This window comes from Ischnura elegans, chromosome 3 (genome assembly GCF_921293095.1).
Source record: "Ischnura elegans chromosome 3, ioIscEleg1.1, whole genome shotgun sequence".
NCBI classification, from domain to species: Eukaryota; Metazoa; Arthropoda; class Insecta; order Odonata; family Coenagrionidae; genus Ischnura; species Ischnura elegans.
Window position 1 is genome coordinate 60924999 of NC_060248.1, and position 18387 is coordinate 60943385.

The 18387-nt window shown below is 39.0% G+C and overlaps 1 protein-coding gene across 3 annotated transcripts in view; it reads right to left on the bottom strand.

The window, feature by feature from the left end:
- LOC124155900 (clavesin-1-like) overlaps positions 1-18387 on the bottom strand; it is a 94702-nt gene that overhangs the window by 33475 nt on the left and 42840 nt on the right. The window contains exons 2-3 of one of the 3 annotated variants that reach the window (XM_046530093.1): positions 16035-16129; positions 5625-5811 (exon numbers count right to left, since the gene is read on the bottom strand). In XM_046530093.1, coding sequence (XP_046386049.1) covers positions 5625-5763 — 139 coding nt within the window. In that variant the 5' untranslated portion in view covers positions 5764-5811; positions 16035-16129. The remainder of the gene's footprint in view (positions 1-5624; positions 5812-16034; positions 16130-18387) is intronic. The other 2 variants (XM_046530092.1, XM_046530091.1) reach the window with 2 other exon arrangements.

The window sequence follows — 18387 nt, forward strand, 5'->3', positions numbered from 1 at the left end:
GCTCAGTTAACCACAGTTCAATGATCACAGTCGATGATCTTTGATGCCGATTGTTGATAATCATAGTAGTTAGTAGTATGGTGTTCATCGATATTTGAAACAGCCATTATCTCCTCTTCATTTTGTCTCCCTCCTCGTCCATTGTACATTCTCGACTCACGTACACGAAAATTTCCGACTAATGATGAATTTGGGTTTCACTATTACTTGGTAGACAAAAAGTTTTGGGTTATGTCGTCGCGTCAATTTTGGGGTGGCCCCAACGTTTTTCGACCGATGCTGGTCGCTTTATCAATGGATTCTGGTGAGGAAGAAAATTTCATATATATTTATAGGGTATCTGAATCAGGAGGTGCTAGGGGTGATAGACAGATACCCGATAAATATAATAATATATAAACCTATCTGTCTTACCCCCAACCCCCAACTTCTGACAAAGACATCCTATAAATATGAATCAAATTTCCAACCTCAGCTGAATCAAAGCACTGCAGAAACAAGTGACTTTGTACGCAGTCACGCGCACGTGTGTAAAATTAAATAGTACTCCAAAGGATGAAGTTCGCCATGAAAAAATATTTGACTTAGCCGGGATTTGAACCCGGAGTTCGCTCTGAGAAAATTTCCTGGTCTAACTGGCTAACACACCTGACCGGCATTCGGGAGATCCGTGTTCGAATCCCGGGTAAGTCAAATATTTTTTCTTGGTGAACTTCATCCTTTGGTTATTTAACTCACCAGAATCCTTTGAAAAAGCGACCATCATCGGTCGGGAAACGTTTGGGCCACCCAAAAATGTTGACGCGGCGACATAGTCCAAATTTTTTTAACTACCGCGATGAGCACCCACGAAAATTTTTATTAATATTCGCTATGACTTTACTAACGCTGATAAACTCTCATTGAATGGGGTCGCAGTCAAAAGGCCCGCTCCTAAAATCCCCGACGACAGAAGGCCCGAGACAAAACGCCCGGGACAAAATCCCCGCGGCGACAAAACGCCCGAGACAGAATCTCCGCGGCGATTTTGTCGCCGGACCTTATGTCTTCAGGTGGTTTTGTCGTCGGGTATTATGTACTCAGGGGGTTTTGTCGTCGGTAGTGGCGCAGCGAGGGGTGGGGGTTTGGGGGATAAAACCCCCCCAGAGCTCAGAGAAATTTTTTAATTTAATCCATTTTACTTAATGGATTATTATTACTTATAGTATAGTATTAGGATTAATCAAATGTCCCTCGGAAAGCCGTAAATCTCGCCTCTTTGGACCATTAATCTTAAAAAAATTTCTGGAGGAGAGCCCATGCAACTCCCACTAACCCTGGATGGTATGCAATGCCTCACACACCCCAAAGTATTAGTTGCCCCTAAAACCCCCCCTAGCCTTAATTTTTGGCTGCGCCCCTGGTCGTCGGGCCTTATGACGGCGGGGGTTTTGTCGCCGGAGATTCTGCGCCGGGCCTTACGTCGGTAATTCCATTGAATGCCTATTTAAGTTTAGGCATGTACCCTTTCTTCTCTTTTATTTAACTCAATTTAACTCGGGAGTTCCAAGTCCACTTCACCGGAATCGCTCTGCAGCAAGGCCTATCTCGTTCACTCGGATATCCGAAACGCTCGTGGGCAACTGTTCACGGGAAGGAGAGGCATAGTTGGGGTAGAGGAAGCTGGACCGAGGGAGTTGGAAAGAGAGGTGGAAGGGGGAAGGCTTGAGCATTGGCCTACTTTCAAAAAATTGACCTCCGAAAATCAGAAACTGTCGTGCCGTAGGGAGTGTCTTTATTCGGGTAAGCAACGGGGGAAATGACCACCTCCGTTCATTTTATCTACATACTAGCCACCTTGATAGGCGTATGGAGGGAGATGTTTGGAAACTAGCCGTTAATCTGTAAGACAATACTAAATATTTAGATCCACATGTAATATTCCGAAGCCTGCGGCGTGAACGGCTGTGAAATATGCATGAATTGCCATGGATGATAATTCCCCTGGACCGGGAATCGAACCATGAACCTTTGGCTTTCCGTGCCACTGCGCAGGTCACTACGATATGCAGGTTCCTGTATTCCCGCAGCAGTTATACCGAACCTGGATAGCGTAGTGATCTGCGCAGTGGCCAGGAAAGCCTAACGTCAGTGGTTCAATTTCCGGTCCAGGGGAATTTTTTTCTCATGGCAAATCATGTACATTTAGATGAATGTTGTGGGAGTAGTGATCGTCTAAGATTGACATAGTATTTATTTAATTCCTTTATTGGTGATGGGAAAAGCCAATTCCTATATCTTCCCGTTCGCCAAAATATCTATTTCAGTTTGATGTTTCTGTCAGATGTGGAAATAGAAATACATTTGATGATATAATTTAAACAGCCGATTTTGTGGTTCAGATCTCAAGAGTAAATATAAATAAAGTTCCGTGAATAATATTAGGTTTTTTTGGTGTATTCCTGAGCGAGTGGACTATTAAGGGGATACGAGAACCATATAATTGGCTCTTAAAAATGAGGGTCCATAAACTTTACACCTCCGCTATCTCTATGTCTAGAAGATGTTGCTATGGACACTTTAGAGTTATCATCTTGGGCATTCGCGCCCATCCTGTTCCACGACATTCCTGCGAGTCGCTTTTGGGAAATAACTCACGTGGAGACCTCACAGACATGTTGACGCGATCAAGAAATGACTCGTAGGTACAGTCTTCAATCGAACTTGGCTATGGGTCATGGGATGGAGATCGAATTCTATACAGTGTGCGTTAGATGGTTGAATATAGAGTGCTTTTTTGTGCGATATTATCTGCATAAGTCGATATATTTTCTCAGAGGGCCGTTGATACCCTCCATCTTCTCTAGCATTCCGATACTACTGGGAAAAGTGTAGGTAGGTATTAAGGGCTAAATTCGAAAATAGGAATGCTAATGCGCTTATATTTTATCGAATATATTTGAGCTGCAATTATGTTTAACTATTTTCCTATGTTAATTTGTAATGCCTCTCGTGTCATTGTATGTGTATAACTCGACTAAGTTTGAGAAGAGTTCAGTTTAAGCCAATTAAATGCCTTTTCTCGCCTTGCCTTTTTTTCTCTGTGTTGTACTTAACAGGAAATTTATCATAGAGATGTAGTTCTTCATAAATATTCATTGCCAGCCTTACCCCGATTAACTACAATAATTAGAAAACTACAACAATTCGTTTCGCTATGCATTTCATGCTATATTTCGTTAATATTTAATATGAACAGCTTAAAAAATGGATCTAACTTTAGTCCCCTTTGTAATTTAAAGGGTAAGCAATATGGTTTTCTATCTTGCGGCAGCGATTTGTAGATATCTTTGAATTTAAGGAGTGCGGGGATTACATTGAGGTTATGACCTTAATCGTGGGACTGATACGATGACTGTGCTGTTAAAATTTATACCCTTGACCTCATGTGAACCTGGTCGGTGTCCTGCTTACCGTGCCTTTCCGGGGACTGTTTACGGGGATTACAGTCTTATTCCCATAAAAATGGAGAAACACCGGCATCAAATGTCTATTTAAAAGGCCCAGAAAAAAACTGAAAAGGTGAGTTCTTCCGGACGACATATTGGTCGTATGGACGCTGAATGTTTCGAAGCTTCAAACCGGATGTCTGGAGGAAATAGCTTTTTGTCGCGGCAGTATCTCGGAAGGTGTATCTTTTTTCTTTCCTTCAAACATCCACTATGCGCAGGAAGTATTATATATGATTGCTCGAAACTTTTATGGCATAATCAAATAAAACATTACCCTCAAGTCAGTACTTAAGATCTCGTTTTAATGGGAGCTTGGAGCATATATATTATCTACGGAAAACAAAGTTACTTCGACTGGTTCCATAATTAGAGCAGTTTTTCTATATTTGTTGTCTATGAATTCCAATTGTCTTAAAGATGTTCGCCAAAGCGAAATATTGTTTGATATCAACCAAAAGTATTTACCATTTATTATGAGGACCTTTCATACGTATTAATGTTCCTAAACTTTCCCGGAGAAGCATTTTAAGCTCGAATGATAGTGTTTTTTATGTACTTATATGAAAAATGGTGGATAATAAATCATATATTTTCATCATGGAATTGAGAAGGATATTATCTTTCTGTCAAATGGGATCAAATACATCTTCCGGAGTGGATTACATTTTTTAAGCGTAAAGTAAAGTATAGTGTAGTGGTAACATTATTCCGCCCGAATTTGCGTTTCTCATCGTAGGCTTTGGTACTCTTGAAAGAAGTAGGGGAAGGCCTATTCATTTTACGCTAACCTTCTCCTGTCTCTTTCAATCGGCTTGTGCTCAGCGGAGAGGAAGTTGGTCATTTGTTTGCCGTAGTCATAAAGCCGGATAGCGATTTTTCTCCTCTTCGGCCGACTCTTTTTACGTTTGGCAGAAACCATTTGTATCAATATTCAAGGCATAGACCTTGTGTACACAATCGTTGGCTTATGATATGGACGACGTCAAGAACGAGCATTAGGCTAATAGTTTTATTTGATTTATTCGTTGTCCTTGAAGAATGTCGGTACTTACTAGCGGACACTTTTTATTCCATGGAAGAATAGAATTTTAATTCATCGGGATGGTGAGTCAAGCGTGTAACGCTTCATGGTTTTCATACGCATCGGCGACCCGAAGCCACGACTCCATGTATGGCCACTGTCCACTGGACGAGTGCGGTCACTTTGCGGTAGTAGGACAACGCATCAATTGCACCTTTCAGAGGGAGGTGCGTGTTTCTTCTGCCGTGGAAAAAGCTCATGATATTCACGTTTGTGCGTTTATTCTGTTCTCACTTATACCTCGTTCGGGTATCCCTGCGAGAAAATATTTATTTATTTATTTCCATACCCACGAAAAGAGCCCATATTGGCATTTTATATCGGGGTTTCAACAAATTTAATAATTACACGTGCACTAAAAACCATGCCCTGAATAGCAGCCTACCCAGGCGGGACACGAACCCGCGACCTCTAGCCTCGCAACGAGGACTTTACCTCGCCGCCACCGAAGTCGTCAGGTTGGTAATTGGTAATGACGTAGGTTTTCACGGATTTCATGTTGTAGGGTAATAGGTACCTATTTCTACCTGAGTAGATTCGAGGAAACTAGAGAATTTTTCAGATTAATTCCAGTCAGTCTTCCTTTGTTACGAATTGTATAGGCCTAACGAAGCTCTTACCATGCCTCTATGATTCAATATGGATAGAACCGACTCGAATGGCGGAATACTTATTATATGGTCGGATTTTATAAGGCCATTTGGGTCTTTTATTTCCATATTTCATCTTTCAGGCTGTGGAGCTTAATTCCCCCGTTTGCTTCTAGACTGTTTCCGATTCTATCCAGTCAGTTCATCGATTAAAAACCGGTTTCGCAGATTCAAAATCGAGACCGTCCGAATACTTTCTCGTCGTCTCGCGGACCTTTCTCCCTCTCCAGTCACGTGGTCCTTTAGCGAGTCCTCAAGTTCTCCTTCTTTCCTTCTTCTCCGCTAACCTTTAAAACAGTCCACTTCCACCCCTCCACCGTGGCCGAAGCCTCCTCTGCTCTGAGGGGACTGATTGTGTGGCGCGATTGGCGTCCAGAGATGAGGAGAGGGTCGGGCACTCACCTTGAATCTTAGGAAGGTGCGGCTGGGTGTTGAGCCAGCTCCTTATGTACGCCATGTCCTCGTCGCAGGAGTTGGGCGTCTCGCGGATCTCCTTCATGATGATCCGCATCTGTTCGTCCGTTGCTCGCTGGAGCGCCATCCTTGCAGCCCCGGAGTAGGTGGTGCTGAAGACGATGGGATGTCTGCGCTGCGAAAACAAATTGAGAGGTTTTAGACGATGACTTGCGGAAATGCGGGACTATCATTATCACTACAGTATAACGTATAAACTACTGAAATGAAGGTTATTTTGCACTTTTCCACTATAATTTAATGTTTACTACGCGTATTGGCTCACAGAACCATCATTCATCACCAAATATTCGTAAAAACTTCGTATCTCACATTCGAATTGGATTTGGGCTATTTTGTAATTCGTAGCTCCAATTTTACGTCAGCAAGTTTTTTTTTGTGACGATGATAGATAAAGAGAGTTGAAATGAGTATATAGGAGAAAAAGACATTCGGAATAAAACAATCGGATGTCTGCTCTGCAAAAACAAATGGAAAGGTTTTGCGGTGGTGACTTGCGGATATGCGGGACTGTCAATATCACGAAAGTAACTTATAAATCATTGAAATGAATGGTAGTTGCACTTTCCCACAATGATTTCAAGGGGTACGACGCTATGATGACTCTATGAGCCGAAACGGGTACTACGTATTAAATTATTGTGGTTTCGTACCACTACCTTTCATTTCAATATGTCAAAATTACACTATCACGCCTGAATCGGTTGAAAATTGAAAATGAAACGTATTTAACTTATTACTTTTCCATAATAATTTAATGAGCACGACGCGCTTCGGCTCACAGTGCCATCATCTGTTACAAGACGTGCCAGATGTAGTCTTTTACTAGATGATGGTGAGCTGAAACGCGTCGTATGAATTGAATTACCGTGAAAAAGTGCAACTACCTTTCAGTTTTAATTTGACAAACTTGCACTATATCACGCCTGAATAGGTTGAACTCGACATATAAACGTTTACTTAAATTTTATTCAACCGATCCTCGTTGCTGGATATTTTATTTGGGGGTTACGGCGGCGGTGGGCTCTCGCCTTCCAAAGATAAGATCATGGGTTCGAGTCCCGTCTCGCAGGGAATTTAAACCTCCCTGAGCATGATCGTGTATGTGTGTTCGTCCATATATTAAATACTGAGCAATCGACTTCAGCGGTTTGTTAAGGAAACGTTGTCATCACTAATGGCGGAATAAAATTTAGCGTGGAAAATGAAACGGGGTATTCTAAAATAGTGCATTCTGAAAAGTTTTGACACAAATTGCATTTATGTTTATCTTCAAAGCTGCAAAAATCATCAATTCAACTTCCCCATTATTATATACTTTAATTTTATAGTGTAACTGTATTATATCCATCAGGGCTGGGCAGTATTTAAAATACAAGTATTTTAAAATACGTATTTGAAATAAATTTGTAATTTGTGCTTTGTATTTCTAATACATGACCTGAATGTATCTTGTATTTCAAATACTGATTTTTGGTATTTTCCCATTCTAAAATAAAAAATACACTCGTAAAATACTTTTGAAGTAGAGCTCGGATAACACTTTGTAATGTTATACTTCAGAGATTACTTCGTTTTTGTTAGAATGGTTTTATGTTTGCAACTATACGTAACGTGCCAAGGCAGATTATATATTTTTAAGATCTCTTATTTTCCATACAAATACATTTTGTAATTGAACTATTTTGTAGTTTGCTTTTCAAATATGTACCCTAGTGAAAGGTATTATGTATTTCAAATACTCCTCGGCCTGTATTTTGCCTAGCCCTTATATTCGTTAATAAAAAATTGAAGCATCTAGTCTTGTAGCCTCAAAAATGTCGTAAAAAGTTGGAATCTCACATTCCTATTGGGCTCGGGCTGTTTTGCAATGCGTAGCTCCAATTTTAGTTCAGCAAGTTGTTTTTTGTCGATGATAGAAATTGAGAAAGTTGAAATGAGTATTGGAGAATAAAATATAGACAAGACTCAATGTAAAATCCCGAAAATAATCCATATTTTCATATCCATATTTTTTTATTCACTTGTCTCGTGCCAGTTGAGCATTAATGAATTCTAGACTGGCTGATGAGAGATGGAAGATGATGTTGAGTGTAGTAATGAACTTTGGACATCACACTAACTTTTTTACTTTTTTACAGCATACACAGAAAATATGATTTTCTTTGCTTCACGTGCTTAGCAGGTGTGAAATCAGAATTGATATTACGAATCCTTGGCAGAATATTTAGCTAAGTCTCCCTAAATTTATTCTTTTTTGTTTAATTTCGTACAAGTAAAATAATTCGTAATTAAAAACATAAGAAATAAAGATATTACCATTTTTCTCTTCAGGTTACCATTGTGACGAGTATTTGGAAGGTGTGAAGTAGAATGATACGTTAGGAATGCATTATTTTTTACATTTTTTTGGTTCAAATTCGCAAAATTTATGTGCTACGTATACGTTACCTTTGAACCTTCCATGTCCATTTTTCTGGCTAAATATTGATACAACAGAAACGCCGAAGCGAAGGTGGATCTGAGAGCACCCTAGAGACCAATCGATATGGTTAATCCCCATGTTAAACGCGTCGGCACGATGCCGAAGTCGTCGAGAGAAGTCCTCTTAGCGGAGAATGCACACCTAATACGGCGCCATTCAAATTTGTGGCAATGTTAGCAGAAAAGAATATGTGTGTGCGCCCTTTCAGTTTCGTCTAATTCATTGTATTTGGGTCATAATCGATTATAAAGAAATGTAGCTCATGAATAAACTTCGTAAACATAAGATGTAAGGATATAACCATGATCCCTGTAATTCATTATGATTTGGTCATTAATGAATGTAAAGAAATTTTGCTCACGGATGAACTGGAGCAAGTGATTATTTCTTCGGAATTCAATGGCTCAACCAGGCTCACCAAGCTTGTATCTGAAAATCTTGGCTCGAGAACTTCGCAAACACGCCACTGTACACAAAAACCCGGCACACTTTCGGGCTGTCCGTTGCGTTCATGGGCGGTGTTACTTATCATATTTGGGTATACAAAAGATACATAGATTTCGAAGGTTACTCAGTGCAAACATAGATGAGAGCGCGCGTGGAAGCGGTTTCCAAGCTCCCTGGAGCAACATCAAGCCAATGATTGCCTTAACAAGTTCTGCGGACAACTGGTCAATGACTGCATTGCATTACGACGGACAATATCTCGTAAACGCTTAGTAATAGGTTAAAACAAACAGAAAATCGGCCGTAAAGGGCTTTACTTTTACGTTTTACATAAGGATAGCACTTATTCTGCTCCAAAAAACTCAATTGAGGGTCCTCAGTACTTAGGGCCCTTGGGGCACGGGTTGCCGTTATTTTAAAGCAACCAAATTTTAACATGTGAATATAAAACTCGTTTGGATCATTTTGAGACTAGGAAAACATAACTTTTCGCAATTCTGAAAAATAAGGGCCTGCCTACTGGTCATGTTACTAATCGCAAGGTCTGCACATTGTGCAGTTCACACATCGCCATTCTTTTAATTTAGTTTGTTTTTAATAATTTTTGAAGAATTGCTATTTCAAAAAATAAATGAAATAGCAATTCTTCAAAAATTAGCGGTGCCTCCTAAAAGTCTAAAGTGAAGATTAAACTCCTTCCGATGGATTTCCTCGCGCAGTGAGAAACAAATTCCAGCCCGTGGCGAAGGGATCCCTTAATTTCAATAATTTCTTATGAGACTCGCTGTTTACTTTACGATACTTTCTCACTCTCGAATGTTTTTGTGAGTCCGGCTCGTGGAGTTTATTTTAGAATCGCGTTGAACCGAATATGGTTATGGACGTGCTAATCATAGCCGAAAAGTTACCTGGAATGTCTTTGAGAGTACATGGACAAAAAAAACATCCTAAAATTTCAGTTTAAACTCTTTCGACAAGGTCATATCTTTAATGTCAGATAAATATTGAATAAATCAATTATATGTGAGCCAACGAAATGATCTTTGTATTTTTCTCCTCACAGAAAAATCTACCGATTTCGTTGGTAAATCAAGTAATGGTTTCGCTAGTAGTGGGTCCCAATGGCAACGCGGGTATTCCCTATCCAACCCTTCTATCCCTATCCTCTCCATGGAGGCGTCACCGGGCTCCTATCGCGGGAGCGCCTCCCTCCTTTCTTCCCTCCCATCCATTCCCCTCCCCGGGTGATCGGGCGTATGAATTGAATTATTAGGTCCCGGCCCCGGTGTGTTCTATTCTTCAAAGCCCCTCCTCCTACGGCCCTCATTCGATATATGTGAGCCTTCTTTTTGGAATTTGCTGCTGGCTAGTCTTTTAAGTATTTGTACTCAGTTAAATCGAGCCATTCCCCCTTTTAGCCCCTCGTCTCGAACACATGCGGGTTATTTATTAAAGCCATTTTCCATAAATATATGTAGAGTTTGACTGCCGTAAGTAATTATAATTCACACTAAGGGCTAGGTCTGGAACTCTCTATGAACTCTTCCACTGTTTAGATGAATTGATTATTTATCCGGCGTAAGGTAAGACGCTAATTCATTTACACAAAGGAATAAGTTCGCCATGAAAAAATATTTGGCTTTACCGGGATTTCGGCTTAGGCAAAAATTTTTTAATGACTGACGTTATCCTCGGCGTATATAAATTTGCACCCGTGCGGGTGACTGCTTACAGAGTCACTTGCTCCATGCAGTGTTAGATGCTAATTTATTGTAATGTAATGGAATAAACTCTTCCTCTGTAACGCTGATATCATACATTATAGTTCGAAAGTTAATCTAAATAATTGTACAAAAGTAATGAATGATACTAATATATGAATTTAAGAATTTTAGTTTTAATGCGGTATCGATAAACGTTCCATTGTTAATTACTTTTTACTTGTTTATACTTTTAAAGTCCTTCATTTACTCATTTTCATTCTGAAGTTCATATTTCACTTGTATGAACTAGACCTTAGATCTGAAATTTGGTAAAGAAAGTTCAATATTCTTTGTCATTGTAATTTTAGGATGTTTTGCGGCTTCCTTAGTAATAGGCTGTACGGATGTGGGAGATTTGGGAAAGTGAAAAATCTAGTGACCGCTTCTTCCAGCCGAAGCGCAATTGTTAGGTAACCCCCAAACTTTGAAAACCTTAATTCTAGGCTTCAGGGATCCTATCACTGTGGCGTAATTTAGGGAATTCCATTCTCTATCTTTGAGATGGGGAGGGAAAGCCGCAAGATTATATCTTACGGGCCTTAAACGAATTTACTAGAGCGTGGTCAGGCTGAGGTCTTGGTAGGGCAAAACCCGGTTCACCACAAAATAATTTGGCGGAACTCGACTAATCATGAACAAAACCAATAAATAACATTCTTCTAATCACAGCGTAAACCTCTAATCCTTCGTGGAATCGTTTTAGTGAACTTAATGACTTTCTTCCATGCTAATATTTAATTTCGAGGGTAATTTGAGTTTTCTATTGACTGATTAATTGTGCTAGGATGTTTAATGCCGCTTTTTATTAGATACGTTCACGACTGCGCGATTTCCGGCAAATAATTTCCGACTTAAAAAAAATATTTTCCACCAGGAACGAAATCCGTCGAGGTCAAAGGGCAAAATTAGGACACGCAGAAAATGAGATAATCCAATCCTGATATTTTTGAGTTAATACTTCTCCAGACATTTTAGGCGACCGTTAAGCCATTTTCACGTAACTTTTGTAATTTGACGTCACCTATAGAATTCATTCACTCAGTGGCTTAGCCAGGAATTACGTTCTGGGGGGGTTCAAAACCAGGAGGGAAACTTTTTGAAACCAGGGTACTAAGAAATGGGTTTTTAACTAATTTTAACACTTTTCGTATTCGAAAAAACTTAATTTGTTAAAGAAATATTTTGTAAATTCATGATTTTTCGATTTTTGTTTTCTTTTATGAAGGAATATAATTGTATTTTTATATTTCGGGGGGAGGGGGGGGGGTCCAGACCCACGGACCCCCCCCTGGCTACGCCACTGCATTCACTATTAACTGAAAATGTCAAACGAAGCCGACTTTTATTTTTAATGTGATTAATAATGTATAGCTAACAACATAACAGATTTTTTTCCAAAGTGGTGCTCATATTCTAGCTGTAATAAAAAAAATTTCCAATGCTTGTACGAGAACCCACTGCCATAACAGCCTGTATATAGATGCGGACTTCAAAAAGCAATTTCCAGAAGTTAAAGCTCGAAAGCCAACTGTTAAGGTCATAAGTCCATAAAGTTCTGTGCGTTGATTATATTTCGAAATTTTCATTTGAATGGCACGTCTTCGTTTGCCACATACAACTTCTTTAATTTGCATTTAGTCATCAGACGTTCTTCTCCTGTTTCAACTCCATAGTTACGCCAAGCTGAGTAAGTTTTTGCGAACAGGGCTCGACTTTGACACGACGCGTACTTTCTTTTAGCCAGAGTTCCGTCAAAATTCTTTTCCTCAGGCTCGTGCCATCTCAATCTCCCTTCCTCGTGATCCTCCACGGTCGTAACTGCCCCTCCGGGGGACAGACGAAGATCAAGGTGCGTCCGCCACTTCTTCGGAGTGAAAGTGATTGCTGCAAAATGACGCCGCGTGATGAGGGGGTCTCCTTCCTTCTCGTATTTCGGGCGCCGGCTACTTAAATCAGGCTTCCAGGTGAACGTGCCCGGAGCACCTTTAACTTCTCAAAAGCTGCGGGACAAATATCTTGACGAAGCTGCAATTAAAGCTAGACCGCATTGCCAAACGCGGAATTTTGCAATGAGTTGTCGTTGAGAAATTCCAAAATATGTTTCAGAAACCATGCTCGTCATGCTTTGGACCTGCGACTCATTGACGTAATTTAAGTCTGACTTGTTTAAATTTCCATCAAGTGAACGAGTATTTGTAGAGTGTAGTTGGGTGGATGTTCTACTCAAACCGCAGATATAGGGGTAATGTTTTCTACGATCAATTTTCTGCCACTATTGGCATTTGAACCAGGACCCTCATGTGATGACGTATCAATTAAGTAAGCGGACTGACCCGGCACCCAAGGCTTTACGAGGCAATCGCTAAGGCTTCGTTTTATGACTATTATGCGGCTTAGTGAGAAATGCCTACATATACATATAAGCATATAAAATTATCTTCCTTTTTTACGATCGGCTAGAAGATTTTACCCCATCCTGTTGTCATTGAAAACTTAATAGCCATTTGATTGAGCTTCTAGGATCAACTTTAATTTTACTCTCCATCGAAAATGATCGATTATTTTCGATTGGAAAATCACAAGTCTACAAATATTGGGCGACTTAATCTTTCATTCATAATTATGAATTTAATAAAATTTCATTTTTTACGATTGTGACAGGGTAGCCTCATTCATCATTCTAATAGTTATTATGAAAACAGTGAGAAAAGGTTCTAGTTTAGCTCCTTTTGGTTTTATTGCTACATATATATTTTAAACGTACTGTTTACGAGCATTCTTCCAAAACACAAATATCAAGATACAATATGTGTAAGATTTTTATGAAAGGAACCCGGAATAAATGAATTCCATTGATTATTCTTACGCCTTTCAAATATGCTTATATTTCAGGTTCCCAGATAATCAGAGCTCTATTACGGTATGATTCTATTGCGTTGACTGTTGCCTAAAAATGTGTCCGAGGGTGTGAGAAAGCGCGACCTTTTGATTCCCATTTGCCCATGATTGAGACGATTACTCAACTCTTCTTGATTAATTAGGTCACGTTTATTAATTTTCCCGTCGTTTGAACGACCAAACCTCGGGTATCGAAAGCATTTACACATTCAATAATGTTGGAGAAATATAAGAAAACAAAAATGGCAAATATTCAATTGTCTTCGATTCACTAATATGCTTTCCGAGTTTACTAAAACCATCCTTAGATCTGACACGTCCACCGTTTACGAGTACCGGCAGTTGTCCCATATTGGGGAGGGCTGAAGTGAACAGCTGAAATGGAAAGTAAAGCAAACAAATAAGCTGTAGATATGGCGGAGAAAGAGTGAAAGTCGATGAGCTAGGTTTTTTGAGGAAAGAAAGGAGGAGGACTAGGCTTTTGAAAAGAAGAAGAGTGAGGACAATGGAAATCGGGAAAAAGATTTGATTGGACGCCTTTGAAGAGGACACATTTGACCTGAGGGGAGGATAAAAATTCACAGTTTCATGTGGGAATGTTGACAAATTAAACATTTTTATCACTTGAAAGTGATTTTCGGAACTTGTACGAAATGTTTGCCAATAAAATGGTGACGAAGCACACTTTGCGACTCGGGAAAATTATTAATTCAACAAGAATAACCGGTTTCGGTTTTCAGGCATCTTCAGTTACGTACAGGTTACAGGAATATTGAAGTAATAATGCTTACTTCAATGCGATTTCGGTAGCTTACCGTCTAGTTAAAAGCAGTAATTTCGATTTTATATTCACGCTTACTTCACCTACTCTAACCCACCTGGTTATCTGTGAATTAATACCTTTTTTTCGAATCGAATCATTTGAATGTGTAATGTCAAATTTCGATACATTCTTTTGACTTATGAAGCATATTGTTGATCCAGCAAGCCAGCTCTATATTTCTTCAAGTTACCTGAGTCCGTATATTACTTTCGCACGGAAGAAGTCGGTTTTGAAACGGCCGAGTAGATCCTCCGTGCATGGCCGAGGAGCCATAGACACTTAGAACTTCTACTTCCCAATAGTTTTTCTGAATTTATTTCACAAACTATTAATTTACTAGTAGAAATTTTTAGTGTGACTTCTAAGACCTCATGGATATTTTCCCTTTGTGTTCACTTTGTTATCTTTATTTTTTGTCTAGTGCCGCGATGCGGGGGGGATAGGGGGTGTTCTTTTTCCTCGGCCTGCACAGACGTTTGCAGGGCCAGTAACTTTTTGCCGGCTCCTCACGGGGACGAAATTGGGTCTCCTGAATGTGAAGTGTTCTAATACTATGGAGGAAAACTCACTTATTTAACCTTATGACTCAACGTCGGCACGAAGTGCTCAATTTGATGGTAATTAGAGGTATTTTGATAATGGACTAATTACATAACTTATTGGGGGTGTAATTATTTACGCCCCTAAGGCCCCTCGAAATTAGGAAAATGAAATCACTTATATACCATATTATCTTTCAATTTGATGAATCATACACGTGTGTATGGCTGAAGCAAGCAGCGATAATCGCTTATACACATTATTATTCTTAAGTGTCTATGTATAAAATATCATGAGCTTCCCTTCTATAAAATTAGTTAAATTTATATCGATTCTTCCCCCCACAAAGGTACAGTTAGAGGAATTGACTGAGATGCCCAGAGAAATAAAAAAAGCTACTGTGATTTGTACATGCGTGTTGTTCAGATCACTAATATAGGGATACTGGCGGTTATTGGTCTGCCCTCACGTAAGTTAAACATTAAATGATAATGGTATGGTTCAAATGACTCAAATGAGTAAATGATGTAGGGGTGTGTTTTAATCTTATGAGACCCAAAGTTAAAAGCTCACCACGCGCCTTTTCAGAACACACGACGCTCACTGTCGCTACCAGATTAGAATACCACTATTCCAAAGGACAAATACTCAATACATATACTCGATGTTTAGTATGGAATTTTGTTTTTACTAAACGATAGCCCCAGGATACTCTACAGTTCCCACGGTGAAATGACAGCAGACGCCTTTTCTCAAGAAAGTTCTTTTCGCAAGCCTTGTTATTTCTGTTAATGGGTTTTCTAATTGCGGAAATGACCTCCGGCCTTAGCATATGAGACATTCGAAAACGAGGGGGCGCCTAATTTTGGGAGCTCAGATTGTCGTGAATGTAGGCGACTACGTCGGTGTATTGTTTCGTTTCTTCGACAGCTGCCTAAAAATTGATTTCCCTGGCCGTTTGCCATAGTTTAAAATAAATTGGAAATAAAATGAGGATAAAATTAGAGATTTTATGTCTTACACCGCGTAAATATATTCTTTTACAGCGTGCATTGTCCAAGTTTATTAATAACGCAGACACACGGGATTTGAAAATGCTCCCGTAAAATAGTAAATTATTTGCTCTTGATTTTTGTTGGTGTCCAAGATTTTACTTCATTATGTGTCATGTTGGATAACGTTGCGTGACATTGATTTTTTCTCTCATTTTTATTTTCGTGTTCAAATGCAATCATTCCATTTCAAATATGCCTGAGGTAGCACGTTAGATATACTTTGTATCGTACAGACTCATTCATATTAAAAGGTAAACAAAAAATTAGTGGAGAAATTAATTGTTCATGACGTGGCCCTTTAAATGGAAACACGTAATAGTAACTCACCAGGTCTGCTCAGCAACGTAGCCTGAGTAAAACCGTAAACAAAGGCTTCTGTGTGGCAAAACTTAATGGGCTGAACACGATAGGAGTTAACCCACCTGAAAAATATAAGAAAACCACGGTAAGAGATATGTTTTTTTTTCAAAATTTCAATAAATAAACAAAATATAGTGTAGCTCACTTAAGTTAACACGCTCATAAAAATAAAGTGTAGTAAAATATAAAATATTGTCGCCAATTTTAATACTCATGTCCCTTTTTTACGTTACGAGAGCTACAAGAAAGAAATTTTGGTGATCTGTTGATGAGGATAGGTTTTCATAGAGGCAGCGCGACCAATCTTTCCCAAATATGCCAAAATAATATCGAAATTTAACGATCTAAGAAATACTGAACTTTTGGACGAACGTAAAGGTTGCTATTGAAGATTTCATCTATATTATTGAGCAGAGAAAACCTTAAGATCAGAACTAGCTGGATACTCAGGCCAAGCCATAATAATGCAAGGAGATAACAATATTGCCTTTTAGCCAATTTTGTATTTATCTGTTGTCGAGTTTTGGAAGCAGATTGATTATTTTGACAGCTAATGCGGCATAATGGTAAAATATGGCACAAGCTGACGAGTAAACAAAACTTCTGGTGGATAGAATTCACCGGTTATTGTGTCGTGAGGCAATTTCATATTAACCTCGTAACCTACTTTCACTTTCGACACATAGGGCAATTTGCTACTGGAGTCTCCAATTCGACCGAACATTTTCCAAATATTTATACATTTCCCAGTAAAAATCGTAATGGGAAAAGACACGGTCTATCTGAATTCGCAGCCTCGCTCACGAATAAATTTCTTCGTGTGAGCCGTCTTGCGTGTCAGGAGGAAACATTAATCCGTGATTAAGCGTGGTCCAGGGTCGGAGAACGTAATTCGTTATCATTACGAGGTTTTGCGTTGGTATACCAAGGTCGTGTGGTTGGACCATGAGTAGCTGCTGCCCGGGAAAGGTTTCTCCTTCATTCAAGTCCTGACGATCTACGATTAATATGGCGTGACTGATAATGTTTTCGCCTTTTTTTTTAACCCATCGCGGCCTCGGAAAAAAATGTTAAGTCATCATCTTTGCTGATAGATTATGTGAGTGTCGAGGGCTGAAATATCTGATGATTCCCTGCATTCACTCGAAACAAATCCACTTTGTTACGAACATGATAATTCTGTTACTTTGCACACAAATCTGTTATTAACCCTTTATAACCCAGGACTGATTCTGGGAGAAATCAAATTTCAAGATTTTTCATTTTGAAAACTTGAAAATTTTACACTCAATGATAATTATCGTGGCAGCAGACTATTTCATCATTAAAATTTAAGCTACAAAATAATGGGTAGCTTAGATATTTCCTGAATAGAGCTGAAAGTTAAAACATTTTTGATGTTGCTTAGAAGCAACATTGGGTTATAGAGGGTTAACATCCATAGATGTTATTTAATTGGCGTTTTGATAATAAAAAATGAAGGACTTTAAAAATTAGCAATATAGACTGCTGTGGGTTTTTTTTACACAGATACTAGAGAAAAAAAACAAAAAGAATAATATTGAAATCTCAAATTACGAGCTCGATATGTTCTCTAGAAACCTTCTGGCAATCTAAACCTCTCTTTGATGATTGCAAATTTTACAGAATTAACAATTGAAACATAAACGATTCGTGCCACGAAAAAATATTTTTATTCTTTGACCATATTTCAAAAAAACTTGATGTCAATAAAGAATAAATCTGATCTATTCTGCTTTCTCGATAAAGAACGTGTAATGCTCCAAAATGGGGTTAAACTGATTGGTTAATTGATCTCTTCATTCAAAATTATCTGGTAAATGTGAATGAGGACAGGAGGAAAGAAGTGTAATATCGAAATCTGCACGTTAAAAAACCACCATATGCCGATAATTTTTCCTCGAGAAAATTACCGTTGTTCCAACAGAGATATTTGGATTCATAGAGAGACGATACGTTTTATTCACCATAAATCGTCATAATTGGTCATCAATCCTGAGAAAAGTTTGAATCAGCTCCCTTCCAGGCTCTTTTCAGCGAAAGTGTTCATATTTACTCATCTGAGCTACATTTTTTATCTTATGTCAGCGGTTGCAGTTTTGCCAACATTTCTGCGGTGTCGTGTTACCTCAGAGGCTAGTTTTTTTCGCTTTCTTCGGAGGTAAATAAATAGAAAGGTGTTAAATGACCACCTGTGATGTTCATCTCGCGTTTCTTCATTTTTCTGCTTGTTTCTTCTGCGACTGCTCTGAGTAACTAGTTTCTCGATGTTCAACCTTGAACTTTTTTATTCACCCAT